At 44.3% G+C, this 17404-nt stretch overlaps 1 protein-coding gene across 5 annotated transcripts in view; it reads left to right on the forward strand.

The window, feature by feature from the left end:
* The window catches only part of PCDH15 (protocadherin related 15), a gene marked incomplete at both ends in the record, with an annotated part of 350568 nt that overhangs the window by 285297 nt on the left and 47867 nt on the right, over positions 1–17404 (forward strand). For all 5 annotated transcript variants that reach the window (XM_084265723.1, XM_084265721.1, XM_084265724.1 and 2 more), the window contains one exon: positions 7352–7479. In XM_084265723.1, coding sequence (XP_084121849.1) covers positions 7352–7479 — 128 coding nt within the window. The remainder of the gene's footprint in view (positions 1–7351; positions 7480–17404) is intronic.

The following is a 17404-nucleotide window of genomic DNA, read 5'->3' on the forward strand; positions in this document are numbered from 1 at the left end:
CAGGTCAAGTACATTCATGCAGCTTTCCAGTGCCACCCATGTAACCAACAGAAGATGTTTGGAAGGTGAGCATGTTTTATCATGGGTGTTTCTTCCACAAGAAAACTGTAAGCCTGTGTGTGATGTAACACGGGTTATTCAGCGGTCAGAAGTTGAACCAGATCAACAGCAATGTGAGACTCTGCATGCTGTTACAGCCATCATCGATGATGTATCTGGAAAGGGTGAGGAGGAGCTGGTGCCAGCTGATGTCACTTCCTTATGCCTGGGAGGTGCAGGGAAGCTCTAGAAGGTTTGGCAAGGTGGTGGGAGCCAGGAGAAGGTTTGGGCAGTCCTCAGTAAGCAGGGCAGGGCAGCAGGTGCACACAGTCTGCACCTGCACCAGAGCACTTCTCCCAGCTGGGCAGCAGCCTCAGAAGGAGATGGGTGAAGCTTTTTATTTGGGGGTGCTTGATAATGATGGAACTTGAGTTGAGTTCGATCTAAAGGAGGACATGCACTTTCTGTATGTGTTTGGAAATCCACGAGTACACCACGTGTTGGCGGTTGAACATGAGCTGTTCTGGATGGATAGCTAAAGAATTTGGTAGATGTGTGTTTTTAATGTACTTAATTATATAATGACATGAGAAGTTTTTCACTGTGAGGGTGGGAGGCCCTGGCCACAGGGTGCCCAGAGAAGCTGGGGCTGCCCCTGGATCCCTGGCAGGGTTCAAGGCCAGGTTGGATGGGACTTTGGGCACCCTGGGCTGGTGGGGAGTGTCCCTGCCCATGGCAGGGGGTAGAAACTAATTGATCTTTAAAGTCCCTTCCAAACCAAAGCTTTCCGTGGTTCTATGATAATTTTATAATACAGTTATCTTTGTAACAAAATCACTTATGTCTGTGTAATGGACATCCCTTGACCTCTGGGTTTGATTCCTAAATTTGTATGATTTATGTCTTTCCATTTTCTCGACACCTTTTCCTCTCTCTATGAGTTTTAATCAGGTTAAATACTACAGCAGAGTTTCAGGACACTGAATTGATGAGCTACAGTGGAGGGAGATGAGATGGAATTAATGCACTGCTGTGGACTTTGGTGATGAAATGATGAACCACTTTGGAGCTCGGTGACTTTGAATGCACTCCTCTAGAATTACATGGCACTGAATTAATACGCTGCTCTGACATTCCATGACAATGAATCGCTGCCTGTTCCAGTGTGAGATACTGCTGCATCGGTGAACTGTTCTGGAATTTGTTGGCAGCAAATTGATATCCTACTCCGGAGCAGTCATGAGCTCTTCTGGAGCTAGGTAACACAGCACTGACAAACTGCTCAGATGCAAGACAGGGACGAATTCTACAAAACTCAGAAGCTAGACACCACGTTGTGTTTCACTGTATGGTATTATAGAAGATAATTGTATAGAAGCAGGAGTTTGAGTTTTCATCTGCGTAGTGGAAAAGTGGATGATGGTGCGTTAAGTGTAACTAAGCTTGTCATTTGGTGATAGTGCCACCTGATAGCATGGTAATAACTGAATAAACACATGATGGGAGAGGGTGAATTGAGATGTCCTGGATTATAAGAACATGAAATGGGTGATTTTAACTGGGGTTTTAAAATGTGATGCAAAATTGTGCAAAGTCACACTCTGGCTTTTGGCAGAATTGAGCTCCTTAGATGTGTTACTGTAACAGGCAGTGTACTCTTACAACAGCTGTACTCTTACATCAGCTGAACAGAGGAGGAGCTAGGTTTTCTGTTGACAGTGAATATAAAAGGTTGGAATTCTGACTTGGGGAATCAGCAGTTGGTGGTGCTGAGCCCCAAGAGACCCTCGGTATTACCGGCCTTTTCCAATTTGGTTGAATTTAGCAGTCCAGGTTTTTTCCCTGTCTGCTCTTTGCTTCTCAGATTATCACACTAAAGGGTACATTAGTGGCATACTGTGGGTCAAATTAAGACTGATCATTAGCTTCCAGATAGAAGGTTTCAGTTCTCTGTCGGTGAACAGGATGAAGAAGAGGCCTTTGTAAAGGGAACACCACCAACGTGTGTGTAGCAGGATGTGTGCTGGATGGTGCTGCTCTGCAGTCGCTCTCAGAGCAAGCAGCTCCTGCCTCCCAGAAAGGGCTGTGCGTCAGTACGCTGCTGGGAATCTATCATTACAATTAATCATTCCCTAAACCAGAGGCACTTCTTGAACAGCAGAAACATCATCTCTTCCTTCATTTGAGCTCTGTCACCTGTTCAGAGGTTTGTGCCAGTGTCTCGCTGCCCCACAGGTTGGTACCCAGAAGTGCAGTCAGAGCAACAGCCTTGTTGTGGCGAGGAAGGAGGGGACAGGGGAAAGCAGAGGTTTACAGGAAACCAGAGGGAGCAGTGAAGAGAAACCACTGCCTAAACGCAGAAAGGGAGAGCAGGGAGAGCTACAGACCTGGAGGGAAGGAGTTTTTACCAGCAGAGTAAATATGGTCCCAGTTTTAGGAATCTCAGCACCAGTGGGAAACTGGTCCATGTGTCAGGTAGATGAAATGATCTGGTGGAGACACCAGGGTGCGTTTACGAAGAGAGACAGATTATGTTTGATTTGTGGACACAAGACCCCTCCGAATTCTTCTGAGGTCAGAAGAGGAGGATTCAGTCTCATGCTTTCCTGTGTCCACAGCTCCCAGCATCTGAGAAGGGTGCATCCTTCGCTCCCCAGCTCCATACGTATGACCCATTCAGGCTGCCGCTGCCGTCCTGCTCGCTGCACTGCTGCTGATAGCAGTTGCCATTTGTTCTCTTACCTTGACTTACCATTGCCGTCTGCGCATGACTTCACCCATCCTCTGTGGCTGCTCAGCACAGGAGCCTCCAGCCTGTTCCCCTGGTTGCCTGCAGATGGACGGATAGAATGCAAACAGATCTCTTACAAATTCAGCCTTGCAGGCAGAGGTGTTGCCAGTTGGCACAACGCCACAGAAAGGTTTGTCTTCATTAGAAGCTACCTGTGTTAGCTTCTGGCTGAGAAGATGAGAGGGAGGGAGGCCTGACTGCAGGTTGCCCAGCCCTAGTTTGTGTCTTGTTTTGATCATCTCTGAGACTGACTGTGAGACATCTCTGCCTTCCATGTTCTCCCGGCAGGGATGAAAACAGGGCTGTGGTGTCATGGACCTGTAAATACAGTGGTACTCTCCTCTGTATTCCTGATGTTGTCACCTACGTCTTCATTACAAATATTCTGGCATCAATCGTAGTCCCCCTGTCATGTCTCCCGCATCCTCCTCTTTATTTTTGCTTGCATTCTCACTGACTTGATGGGCTCTAATTAAAGAGCAGGGACAGGGAGAGCAGCAAGCGTGTATTTCATGTTCCTAGCAATGACAGAACCATGTGGTTTTGCTCTCTGTTAAGAGGAATCAGAAAGGAAAAGCATGGCAAGCAATGAATTTGTTATATTTTGCAGTTGGATAAACAGATTTCATTTTCAGAAGCTGTGAGTGCCCTCTTTGTGCCTACAGACAGCCTGGCACAGTTGAGAGCTAAACCGAGGTATCCCTCCAAACTCTTACAGGTGCTGCAGAATACAACGTGGCACAAACTTTTATCAATAATCAGCTTAGGAGTGGAGTTGGACAGGCCAGAGGTCAGATATCCGAACGTTAGACCAGGTGGGAGGGAAATGCTTCCCTGTTTTTTCATTTCAGGCAGGAGTTGCAAGGTCACTGCCAGGTCCAAATATGGGATCGTAGTGGAGACGGGTTTTATTTAGGTATTGGAAGATTTTTAAGCAAAAAAAAAAATCTTTAGTATCTTTCTCTTTAGTATCTACTGGGTTTTGCCTTGCGTACGGCACCCACTGATTCCTCAGGTGTCTGCAGTGCCCTGAGGAGGGGTCCTTCACTGCTGGAGGGCTGTGGGGCAGGGTTTTGCTGGGAGGAAGGGGGTTGGAAGTAAGAGGAGAGCAATTCTGTCCCTCCTGTAATGGTTTTGGTTTTCTTATCACAAAAGAAAGCTTTGGGAATTAAAGCAAAGAGAGATACAACTAGTTTTGCAACCAACCTTCTGCAATTTCTCCATACTAATTAGGAATGCTAGTTTTCCCAAATTAAATATGAAAGTAAATTATCTTTTTCCCAGATTATCGATTTCTCAAGTAGCCTTATGTCTTTAATTTCAAAAGTGTTGTGAAAGCTTGTGCTGATGGCATTATATAAATTGGCTGCTGTGCCAGCACCTCAATCTGGGGATGTGAGAGATGGACAGAACATGCTGAAGAGCTGTGGATCTGCCTCCCTGCCTCACAGTGCTGGGGCGGTTGCCCTGAACACCGCTGGGACAATCTTCAGATTACTTTGGGCAACACAGCAATGTCTTTTAGAGAGATGGCATAAAATAAGAGCTCCCTTTCAATTAAATATTTGGTAGAGAAAGATGTTTTATCTTTATATAAATCAGACCTTGGATCAGCACTGTTCCAAATACATTACTGTTGAAATTTGTGCTTGCACCGTTCCTGATCAGCTGCAGCTCACGAGCTTCCTCAGGCTTTCCGAGCACATGCCGATTTACATCAAGAAATACCATTGAAAAATATTTGGGGCTGATTCTTATTTGGCCATGGCAGATTTAGTAAGGTGGGATTGAGCGCAGCTGCAGTTCAGTTTATTTTACCTGCCAAAGCACACAGTGCTCGACAGGCTGGTAAGGTGGTAAAAGTGCTATTAGTGAACCCTGTAGAACTACAAGTCTCATTCCTGGTTTGATGAAAATGAACTTGTGAAAGAGAAGAATCTACCGTTACCTGCCGCAGAACAAACAGCTGCTGCTTAAACTCAGTGCAGGGATTTTAGGTTTAAAATTCCTGAGGCAGGAAGAACATCTGCATTGGTGGTGGATGACAAGTGCAGCATCGTTGGCAAAAGCTTCGTGTAAAACAAGTTTGGTAACACTCAAAGTGTGGTTGCTGCTGTCTCAGCATTCAAAAAGCATTGCTTTGGGTCAACTCAATTTCTGCAGTCTGGCAGCGGAGGGGTGAGCACAATGGATGTAGGAGCAGCGTACCCCATATCTGAACCCCCAAGCCTTGCATGCAGGGGTTATCCAGCTGGGGAAATCCCCACTGCGAAGGGTCTGGCATGACCTTCACACACATGGTACAGTTTCCAATGAGGGATTTTAATGTGCACCTCTTCTGGATTTGTCTGATGTGAGAATAAGGCAGCCTCTGGAGCTGGCTAGGGCTGTTCACTTTGGCCAGCTGTAGGCTGCAGTGGGATGAAAAGCACGCGGTAGCGAGGAGTCCCCAGATGTCGCAGTCCACTCCATTTGCCAGAAGGACTGAAATCTAACTTGTGCATAAAAATACAGCACTAAGATAAAATGAAGGTATATATTTAATTTAACGTTAATGATGCTAATGCCAGTTTGGATATTTCATTTGCTTTGTTCTTAAAGCAATAACTTTCATTTCTCATTTCCAAAGCATTCAACCATGGCTAAACAAATCAGCATTTTGGCAGCTCTGAGAACTACCAGCAAATTAAACAAATGGTTTTGAGCAAATTGGAAAGCAAACTTTGCACGAGGCTTAGCCACCTCCCCAGAGCTGCCTTGAACTGATGAAGACAAGCAAGCACTTTGCAAAGGATGTTGAATTTGCCTTAGAGCTAGTGCAGGTTAGCATGGTCCTACCGATGTCGGATGGGGTACAATTAAGACCTGAAGCAGTAAACTAGTGCCAGCCTTAGCTAGAACTGCAGATTAGCTCAACATGGCAAGGTCACTTAGGCACATTGCCTGTAATCCTGCTCCAGTTGCCACCTTCCCTGAAGGGGAAAGACAGAAATTGTGAGGATCTGCTTAATGAGGGAGGTTTGACTCTTCCCAGTCCCTCACAGTACTGCTTTGGTTGCAGTTTTGCTTTGCTGTAGTAAGTAATGTAGTCAAGGTAGGAAGCATTCTTTTTAAATGAACATATGCAAATGAGGCCATTGCATCCTTTTTATGTGCATCTAGATGCTGGGTTATGGCTCTTTACTCCGCATCTGTAAAGAGAGAGCTTGTCACGAAGTCGCTTTCCCACAAAGTAACAGCACCTACAAGTAGTGTAAAAGATCTGCACAGAGCAGTGTGGAAGGTGAATGGCTGATTGTTCCTACAAGGAAATGCCATTGCCTTTTTTCCCTTTCTCTTTTTCCCTTCCCTCTGTGCTAATGCTTTGGATGGCATTTCAAATGTTTTTCCTCAGATTGCGGTCACATTCATGGAGGCCACTTTGGTTTTCCTGTCAGTTGGACCTTCAGATAGACAGAATGTCCTGGGCAACTTTGGCAGCCAAAGAAATAGTCTGGGTTTTAATTCTCTTGTCCTCTAAAGGTACAGCTACTAAGCCCCTTCTAAATGAGCCAGCGTTCAGAGTGGCACCTGTGTGACATTTAAATTACCCTGGCACTGAAACAAGTTGAGAAAAGCAACTCTGAAATGAGGTGATTTATCACTAGAAAATGCTGTTTGAATGAACTGGGACCAACCATCGTTTCAGCAATATTTCTGGATTACACGTTTCCGAAAGGGACAAATGCGTGTCGGTACAGATCACTGCACGGTTGAACCTTTCTGGGAAGGGGGGGCTAGGTCCGTAATTATTGCTCGACGTTTCTTTTCCTCACAGAAGGAGACAGATGTTTATTGTTCGGTGGGATGGCTCAGTAACTTTTTAATAGAGCACAAATTAACATCTGTATTTTGCTCGAAGCCATGCTGGACCTCTAGAGAAGAACTGATACTTCAGGAGCTCCCAGAGGCCAGGCCAGGTTTGTGCTGAAGACTAGGCATGCACTCAATTAACCTGCACTGTCAGGTGTTGTGTTGTCTTCCTCGCAGAGCTTCTGAGACTGCAACATGACCAAAACCAGTGGTGCTAAAGCACAAGGTCCAATCCTGTGCTTTTCCGTGTGTGTGCGACAGACGAGTTACAAGTCTTTTCCTATATTTACCCCAAGTAGCTTGCTTTCTAAAGGAAGTAACGGTGGCATCTTGCTTACAGACACCTTCAGACAACCCTGGTAGCAGAGTGTGGGTATGCAGGTACTGGGAATCGTTTCTGTAACAGTGCTGAGTTCAGCTCAGGAGTCAATCAGAACAAAGAGCAAATGCTCTTAATAGAGTACAGAAAGAATTCAAGAAATCTCTTTATTCCCTTCACCTTCCTACTCTTCACATCAAATGCTCTGTGATTCCAATGTATTTATTTTTACAGTGGCGTCCACACTCGTATTTTACATGATCCGTTTGGGCTGTAAATGTTTGAACTCCAGTGGGTGTTACAGATTAATTGCCAAAGGTTCTATGTCTACTTCTCATTCCTGTTTTTAGGTAATACCGCCAAGGTATTTATCGAAGTGAAGGATGAAAATGACCATGCACCTGTCTTCACCAAAAAAATGTACATTGGAGGAGTGTCTGAAGATGCCAAAATGTTTTCTTCGGTGCTTAAAGTTAAGGTAAGGCTGAAGCGTATATTAAGTAACATTTGCATGCAGTGGGAAAATATCTCCTCACCGGTTTGTTTTTTCCCCAAAAGATCTGAAATGCTTTTCTTTTCAAACTCCTGGAGCTCCTCGATACTGGCAATAATTTTATTTCTTCCCATTTTATTTCTTTTTCTAATCGAGTGTCATGAGCACAGGGTAAATCTTTGTATGAAGTCAGCGTTGGAGTATGAACCTGAGTGCGATGGGTACCACTCCTCTGTGTGTGTGGTTGACTTGCATCAGCCCGGAATTCCAGCGGTTACTGGCACAAGCTTCATTTTCAGCTTAAAAGTGTTTCAGGTTTTCATTTGTGTGCTCCTGTTTTATTTCAAGAAAAGCTATCCTTTTAGATATGTTAATATTTAGAGCATTCTTTCATGCCTGACATGAGTTTTTATCTGAAATTCTTCTGACCGCTACTTTGGCAGCAAAGTGTTTACGCTTTAAAGAGCAAAAAGCAGCTTCTGTTTCGGGTCAGCAAAGCAATTTCAGGTCTGCACACCAGGATGCAGTTGGTGAGTAAAATTGATTCTGTGGGGTTGGTTTTTATTAAAAAAAGTGAAGGAAATATAATATATAGAATGGAATTAGAATCAGAGAGAAAAATATCTTAGAAAAAAAGCCGGGTCTTTTCTGTAACATGCTTTGTGATGCAATCTTTTGTGCCTGAGACAGCTCTAGTAGCCGGGACTTTCCAAGTCAGCTTGTTTCCTTTGCCTTTATTTTGTTACCTCAGCAGGCCTCTTGCACCTTTCTTTCACCCTAAGCATTAGTGCAATACCTTTGAGGTTGCTGATTCTAGCTTATGCATGAAAGGGCACGGAAATATGATCTGCTTAGACTTTTACTTTGACCTCATGATGTGTTTAGAGCACCAGGAATGAAATAGAGAGCATCAGAGCCCAGGCTGCAGGGCAGTTTGGGGAACCAGCTCCGTAAAATCAGCTGGCAGATGAAAATCAGTGCAGCTTCCCTCATGGTGCAACTAGGGGAACATGAGTAATTGCTACAAGAAGTACAGTCCTGAACAAAAGGGAAGATGTAGGGAGGAAGATGGTGAGAAGACATTAGAGATACACATTGGTAACTGGAGAAAGCAATTAGCCCAGAATGCTTGTCAAAAAAACATGTTAATGTACTCTTGCTTTATCCACTGTGATAACTCAGTTCAGGCTTTGTTAAAGAAGCCGAAAAACATTGTTTGGCATGTGCAGTGCCTGCATTTGCTTTGAAGATTGACTTGCACGTGAATAAAGAAATTACAAAGTGAGTAATAAAGCAGCACCATGCGTTGGAAACAATATACTCGGAAAATGAATTATAGAATTTCCTTTCATGAAGCTCTTCTCCTCCGTCTTCTGCATTGAAGCTCTAAGGTTCCCAGATTTCTGTGCTGAGCAAGACAGTGACACGTAACCAAGTGTCTGCTCAATTCAATGAAAAGGAAGTTCTAGCTGCACAAATTAAAGAAGTTGTGGTTACTGCTAGGGCACGAGGCAGAGGTTGTTACTAATGGATGGCATCAAACATAGTGGTGTGCTTAGCTGAAGTAAAATGAGAAGCCATCCAGAAGTACTTGTTGCAGAAAATCAGGCTGTAATTTATTGTTCTAGCACCAGGCCCTTTCAGCAATTGGTGCTAGTTAGCTTGTTTTCTGTCCTTGAGTGAAAAAAAAGGAAATGCTCTCTTGGTTAAATACGATACTCATTCCAATTAGTGTTAGGGGGAATTAATCAAATTTAATGTCTTTTCCTCAACAGTTCAGCTGAGTAGTATTAAATGAATAGTTTTCCAAGTTGGATTTCTGAAGTACACTGATAAAGTACATGCAGAGCTTACACTGTGGAAATCGTTCAAATTTCTATTCTGATAAAAATCATTAACATTTATACTATTATTCAAGTTTTTAATCCTGATAAAAAAAGCCATCCTTAGTAGGAGTGTTGAATGCATTTGCATCTTCTGCAGTCATTAATAGATGCTGATTTTTTTTTTTTAATGACATCTGAGTAATTTAGAAAAGACCCTGACACTCTTATCGTGTTCTCATTCTCCCTGTCACTGACAGCAGCATCGATGATCCTTGAACATGGTACTGACTAGCAGAAACATTTGTACAAGTGAAAGATTTAAAGCTGCATATTACCAATGGTTGAAATCATTGTCCTTGGGACTCCTTGTAGTGAGCCAACATTTTCTAATTATTATTTCTACTTATTAGCGTCACATTATTTGTCCCAGCAATGCCATGCAGTCAGCATTGTAGAAAGACCTGCAACGCTTCCTGAGCACTGGAACCCACACTTGTGCTTTTTCCTTTGTCCGCCTTTTACACCTGAAGATCAGGGTCTGGACTTTCATGTTAAACTCGAGTGCCAGGTCATGGGTTGGTTTGTTACTGTTTATCCATGCATCCACTCCGGAGGAGTGTTATAACAGTAGCAAACCAACACTCATCTTGAAACTTCTTTCTCCCAAAAGCTCATGGTCAGAGCTCTTTGTGGCTTTTGTGGAGGGCTCAAATAAACCTTATGGTCTCTTGAGAGCTTGGAGCAGGGCTGTGCAAGCAGGTTTGCTTTGTCCTGTCGCTGGAATAACCACAGGAAAAGGACAATGAGCAGGTGGGTTAACTTCAGTAATCAGAACGGCCAGTGTTGAGCTCTTGATATGGCTCCTGCAGCTAGATGTGATTTACAGGGTATGCCTGTTTTATTTGCCATTGCTGTAATTAAATTAGTTAAGCATAATAAGCACAGTGGCAGGCACTTGCCAGCAGTTATCCTTTAGCAGCAGTTTTAGCTAATATAATTTTTCCTTTTTATCAAATAGGAAATAGAAAAGATGAGCTGTGGGATGTTGGCGAGGAAGGACTGAATTACAGGGGTTCATCCGTGTAGGAGGCTTAAAAAAGATTTTACAATCTGGGTTGAAATTTGCCATATCTTTATTTTAGTGAGTGTATGGGTTACGTTAAGCAAGAGGTAAATAAATTTAAAGGGTTTTTTTTTTGAAAGTATCGCATTTTGCCGTAGCTTAAGGAGAAAAATAATCGGAAATGTTGGAACAGCGCTTGGTATTGATGCTGAGAGGCACCTTCGTAGCAAGACTGGATTAACAGTATGTTTATGACCAGATCATAGAATCATAGAATGGTCTGGGTTGGAAGGGACCCCAAGGGATTAGAGAGTTCCAACTCCCTCTGCCACAGACAGGGCCACCAACCTCCAGGCCTGGATCTACACAGGGTTGCCCAGAGTCCCTTCCAACCTGACCTTGAACACCTCGAGGGGTGGGGCATCCACCACCTCTCTGGGCAGCCTCTTCCAGCACCTTACTACTCTCTCTGTAAAAAAACTTCACCCTAATATCTAATCTAAACCTTCCCTCCTTTCTCCTTTAGCTTCAATCCATTCACCCTTGTTCTGCCATTGTCTGCCTTTTCAAAAAGCTGATTCCCCTCCTGTTTCTCTGCTCCCTTCAGGTACTGGAAGGCTGCAATGAGGTTCCCCCGCAGTCTTATCCAGGCTGAACAAGCCTAGCTCCCTCAGCCTCTCCTCATAATTGAGGTGATCCGCACCTCCACATGATCCCTCCCCCACCAAGATCTGCAGCAACGTCTTCCAGCACTTGGCCAGGCCGGGGCACATGTCAGGGTGCCAGCAGGTCTCTCCCTGGCCCCACACCAGTGGTTTCCCAGAGAAATTTGCTGCCCAGGCTCTGCCTGGGCAATCAGCGTCGAGCTGACGCTCCCCTCAGCTGTCAGCAGACCTCCAGTTTTGTTGCATTTTGGCACTTAACAAATTATTCTCAAGCTGCCTCTCCTCCTTCATGCAAAGCTGTTGGTATGTAAGAATGACTCGTTTTTAATGAGTGCCATTTATATAAAAATAAGACGACAAGCTTTATTGCCCTGCACAAAATCTACAGCTTTCAAATTAAAACCCCTTCACAATTAGTTCCTCTTTAACAGCGTTTAGCGATTTGCTGTAGCCATTAATTTTTAATATAGCAATTTATGTAAATCGGTTTCAGATAAATTAATCACAAATATACCGCTTAACGTTTGTATGCTTAAAACTTCAGTCGCTGAACCCAGTCCCTACCCTGTGGCTCAGACAACATTTCACCCCTTCCGTCAAAGCACAGCTCTTCCCCTCCTGAAAAATACTGTGTGGAACACTAATTGTGCCATTCTGCCTGGTGCATAGCACTGGGAGTAAGAAATCCTCTAACTGCCTTGGGCAAACACACCGAAAAACAAGCGGGGAGAGGAAAAAAACTAGCCCCAAGTACATCATCTTATGCACACATCGAATTTAGAGACAGATTGACCAATGAAACAACACTTTTCTTGTTGAAAGAGTTACCCATGTGACTAAGGCAAATGCAATAGATTGCTTACCCGAGCTTGGGAAGGTGCAGCAGTTCTGCTGGCAGCAGCAGCCGTGCTCTGAAGTCTATTTGCTGGATCTCAGGTCATTTTAGAACAGGGCAATGGGGCATCTGGCTCTACATTTTAGGAGGGTTGCTGTAGGGAGATAAAAAGGCAGCTTGAGCTCAGAAGAATCACAGAATTATAGCGGTTGGAAGGGACCTCAAGAGATCATCGAGTCCCATCCCTCTGCCAAAGCATGTTCCCTAGCACAGGTAGGCATCCAGATGGGTCTTGAATATCTCCAGAGAAGGAGACTCCACAGCAACCCTGGGCAGCCTCTTCCAGTGCTCTCACTGTGAAGAAGTTCTTCCACATATTGGTGCAGAACTTTCTGTGCTCCAACTTGAATTGTCATTTGTCCTGTCTCCACAGACCATTGAAAAGAGGATGGCTATTTCCCCTTGTGTCCCACACTTGAGATGCCACAGATCTGTATCAAAAATCAATTCATTTGAATGTATTTTGCTAACAATATGCTGTTTGAGTTATTCAATAAGAATGTGATTGTTTTGAAGCTTGTGCCCTCTGAAAGCTAGTAAGCTTGTCTCTGAGAAGAAACTAAACCGACTATTATTCCTGTGGGACGTTTTAACTGAGGCTTCAATCCTTGCACCTCACAGACCTTGTTTATATCACTCTTAGCTGAGCAGGAGATGTGGGGCTGTGTTAAACACTGTTTCTCCTGACATTAGAGCTGGGGCAAATTGCTGCATCTCAAGTCTACAGGCAGTGGGTCACAGCGACCTTTCCAGTCCTTCCCTCTCCCCCGAAGCCAGCGAAGGTATGCAGTGCATGGGTGGGGTGGTTGGACTCTGGGGTGATGACAAAGGGCAGGCAGGACAAAGGCTGCAGTGAAGGGAAGATGGCTGCAGGATGGCTTGATGGCAGATTTGAGTTTTCCTTTGATGCCATGGTCATGGTGGGACAGCAGAAAGAGGCTGGCTGATCCCCAGGATTACATCTCTGGAAAAGGTTTCAGGTGTTGGGCAGGTTCCAGTGGGGCTAGTGCTGTAATAACCCTGTATGTTCTCTCCCCTTTTCTGTGAGTATGTTGATGAAAACCAGATGAATACTCATAACTGCTAATTTATGGATTATGCGGTTGGAGATTTGCTTTGCATTCCATTCTATTAGAATGAGGGGGTTGCCACCAGTATTTTCATCTAACTCCCGGGTTTCCCCTCTGAACTGGAACCTTGACAGAGACAGACACACACACACACGCACACACATACACACACTCTGTTTTCAGTCTGCTCTGTGGCAACAAACCCAAAATCACACTCTTCAGGGAAATTGCTAAGTGAGAATTGAGTTTTCACTATAATGGTACATTATTTAGCATATTCTTTTTAAACGTTTTCTTTTTGAGTATCCATCTCTGGCTTTGTTTCTCGAGCTGCATTTAAATGTGGAAACACCGGAGATGCAAATTGTAATAAGGTTCTTTCCCAAATTACTCCTCAGTTTAGAAAGGTACTTTTCTGCACAAAAGGAAGGTTGCCAAAATAAATGCCAGTGAATCAAAGTCTCTGGAAGTGTCTGGCCTGGACTTGATGGAAGGAGCTCTCATATGAAGGCGGCAGATAATGGGAGCTGGTGGAGTTGGAAATGCAGCTACATCCTGGAGGAAACCAGATTCTGACAATGTGGTCAATCAGGTTTTCATCTCCGCTCTTTTCCATGTTTGGTGCCCCTTTCTGATAGGCTTCATGGCAGAACGTCATCCTTGATGGTCTGTCAGGCAGAATGGCAAAATCAAAGCCAGTTGTGTGCTACGGGCTTTTTCCCTAATGCCACGCAGGGGAGGGGGAATTACTCTTTTCTTACCCATAATCCTCAAGAGCAGGCTACCTTGTCAGGTCCATCCTGATCTAAAGAGACTGATGGAATAAACGTTTAACGTTCCTGGGACTAGTTGTGTTGCATATGGAGAGAATACTGGGATTAATATTTTTCTAAATCTCCAGTTATTTTCCATTCATGCCTAAAACCTTGAGATTTCTGTTGATATTCCCTTTTCCCTTGGGATGACAGGTAACTCTTTTTAGTGGCAGGTTCTGTAGAGTGTGATTCAAGCCCCGGCACCATGAGACAACTTTCTGTTGTGTAACACAGTTTTCCCTTCTCTACATTTGCTTTTGCATGTACGCAAGCAAACTCCCTCATCGTAACAATGAGCTCCTTTGCTGGTTGCAATCTTTTATTAGTTAAAATAGGATTTACGAATCACAGAGAGCAATCTGTAGGCAGTAAACATACTTGGTAGAAGTAATCTTTGAAGGCCTATTTGCAGTGACAGCAGCACACCGTCAAACACATGGAGCTGCCATAACATCTGGGGAACCTGCTTCCCCTGCTAAGAACAACACTGCCATTGTTCTGGGCACACAGGTACCTTCTCTCCAAGAACAGATCTCTAGGTAATAAGTTGGTATGCTAAACTTTTTTCCTGTAAAATCCAGAACTGTTGTCTTCCTGCAGCAGTGGTCAGAAAGACTATTGGACTTTGGGATTTATTATTTTTATTTCATACGTAATACAATGTTATCCCAGTTGCTAATGTTCTTAAGGCTGTTACTCCCACACACATGTTCGAGAGTAAAGTACCTCTTACAGGGAGTAAAGTACCTTATACAGGGGTTGGAAGGGCTGGGTGTGCCTAGAGTGCTCCCAAGGCTGGATCACTCCCATCCCACGGAGGATCAGGAAAGTCCATTCTTTCCCGCTTTGTAGTACCTCTGTTAGAATGCCGAACAAGCAATGCACTTAAAACATAAATTAATTACACCTTGGCTCTGTGCAGCCCTCAGGAAAGGTGAGTATTTGACATTCCTCAAACCTGCACATTTCCACAGGGAATATGAAGCTCCACAATCACAGCGTTATGACATCCCTTTGCCTCACAAGGCATGTAAAACCAATGCTGTGTGGTGACAGCGCTCTGCTTTTGTGTCCAAAATTGCCAGTGGGCTGACATGTTTGGTGGCTCATTTGGGAGAAGCATTCAAATCTTCATTAACAGGAGCTCCTGATGCTGTTGCATGATCATCAGACGACAAGTTTTTGTCTTTCTCAGCATGAGATAAAGCCAGCCTAGCTGCATAGAGTTAAATGCAGTTGTTGCATTTAGATGTTTCCCCATCTCCTGAGCGGGGCCACCCTCCCCTGTGAGCTGAGGGTGCTAACAGGGCAAGGGAAGGGATCAGCACTGGTCTGCTGGGTGTTTTATCTTCTTCCTAGCGTAGTGCCACCAGGCAGATGTCAGGTTCAGCCCTTTCCAGGCAGTCGCTGGCATGTGAAATAGCTCTTCGAACAAAACCGGTTTTGCTGGTAGGAATTTACAGATTATTGAATATTTTCAGCTCTGAAACCACATCTGCCGTCGTACTGCTCTCGAGGGGGGCTTACTTTGTGATTTACAGATGTTTGAGCCAGTGAGTTTGTTGTAACTCTTGCCATTTTCCTCTGTCTTATCCCCACATACTTCCTCACTACCATGCTCTCTGACACTGTTTCCTGTCTCTAGCGCTTCTGAACTTGGGGTCATCAGTGTGGTTTTGCCACCAATTGCCCCTTGACATCTCCTGGCACCTGGATTGAAACCTACTCTCCTACAGAGCTGTTCCCCCCAAAATCCTTAGCTGTGAGGCCCTTTGGGACAGCCACTGCATGAAGGACTTGAGCACAACCCAAGCCTTGTGTTAATTAGCTACACCAGAACAAACACACTTACTGGGACATACTAGCTGGTTGTAGAGGCCCCACTGGAGAATTTAAACATTTCTGATTGCTTCCTGGGAGGTGTGCTGGAGGCCTGTACAGAGGTGGCATAGTCACCAAGAATGCTGGCTCTTCACTGTGGGGGAGATAGCTGCCCACGATGTTACAAAATAAAATGACTTTGTGGTAAATACCCTCAAAACTGGGGCTCTGAGCACCATGTTTCATCTGCCTGGAGTGGTATGCTTGTGCAGTGACAATTGGGAGTTGCACCTCTCCCAGTGTGGGTGACAATGAGTACAGGCTGGAGGTTGTGCGCAGCAATGCCAGCAGGTGTCGGTTCCATTCAGTTACAGTAGGGTTGAATCTGGCCTGGCGAGTCCTGAAATCATACATATTTATCAGTACTCAATCATGGCAGAATTTAGGAGACATCTGTATTTCTTGCACACAACAAAAGGAAGATATACTGCGGTAATATTAAGATTAAGTATAGCTCTTTCTCTTCTTTGACAGTCATAACGTAACTCTTGAGATGTCATATATCTCTTCCTAATGAAGTGTCAGAAATATTTACCTTCAGGACAAATTACAAGAATAGCAAACATCCTTACTCGATATTAAAGTAGCAGCTCCAGTCCTGGCAGCAGCTCACAAGCTCTCTCTGGTGGTCCTGCAAAGCTGAACATTGCACTGAGTGCAGTTAGGTTCGCTCAGAGTATGAAGTGTGGTGACAAGGAGGGGAATGGAAACAAAGTTAAAGTATTTGAAGTTAGAACCTAGTGATTTTTTTCCAGGTTACTCAGGCTGTTTTGCACCTGGCTTGGCTCCTCTGCCTATGGATGGTTTCTGGGATGGAAATAGCCTGTGAGGATTTCTCTGGAGTGCTACCACATTCTCAGAACTTCTGAAAATTAACTCATAGCCTGTCTGCCAGCTTTGGGCATCTGAACCACAGGGTTTTAGGTGCTGCATGCTTAAAAGTTCAAAAGGCCTCTTTCACTGGCATTTTGCACATTAAACTCAGCTGCGAGGCTTATCCTACCATTACTTATAAGCAACAGCACTGGTGGGATGTTTGTTCATAAAGGCTGACATTATTTACTGTCTGTGCCTGCAATATTGGTACCTTAATTTGGATCCAAATTTTGTTTGTCCTTAGTTGCACAAACTGACAGATGTGAAATACCAAAAGTGAAATTGATTTCAGTTGTTATTGAAACAAACCACTATTCAAAGCCCTACCTTTCTGTTGAGATGGAACTTGCTAATATTTAAAAAAAAATTATAGGCTTGTGGCCCTGCTGAACCAATCTAATAAATCCATTTTAACTAATAAATTGGCTTTTTATTGAAAGGGTGCAGTGCTTATCTTGCAGGGCACCTCCAGAGAGCCTTGGGCCGGGTGCTGTAAAGCCTGTCTCGCTATGGTGGTGAGCCCAAAGCAGCCAGATCAGGTAGTGCTCCACTACCTTTTATAAGAATTACATTTTTTCCCCCCAGCATCATTACAAACACACAGAGTTCAATGTGGATGAGCCACTGAGGTTTGCCAGGCTGATCTTTTCTGCGTTGGTCGTGGCTTTAAATGGAGCCGTGTTGTCCAGTCTGTACTTGCCTGGTTGCAGATGCTCACACAGAGCAATGTGTTAGTTATGAGGTAAAAAAGTGATTATTTTTTACAAGTCAGACACTTTGCATCACCCTAAAGTCATTTCCAAAGAGGTTTTCCTCTTT

This window comes from Gallinula chloropus, assembly GCF_964237585.1.
Source record: "Gallinula chloropus genome assembly, chromosome: 5".
NCBI classification, from domain to species: domain Eukaryota; kingdom Metazoa; phylum Chordata; class Aves; order Gruiformes; family Rallidae; genus Gallinula; species Gallinula chloropus.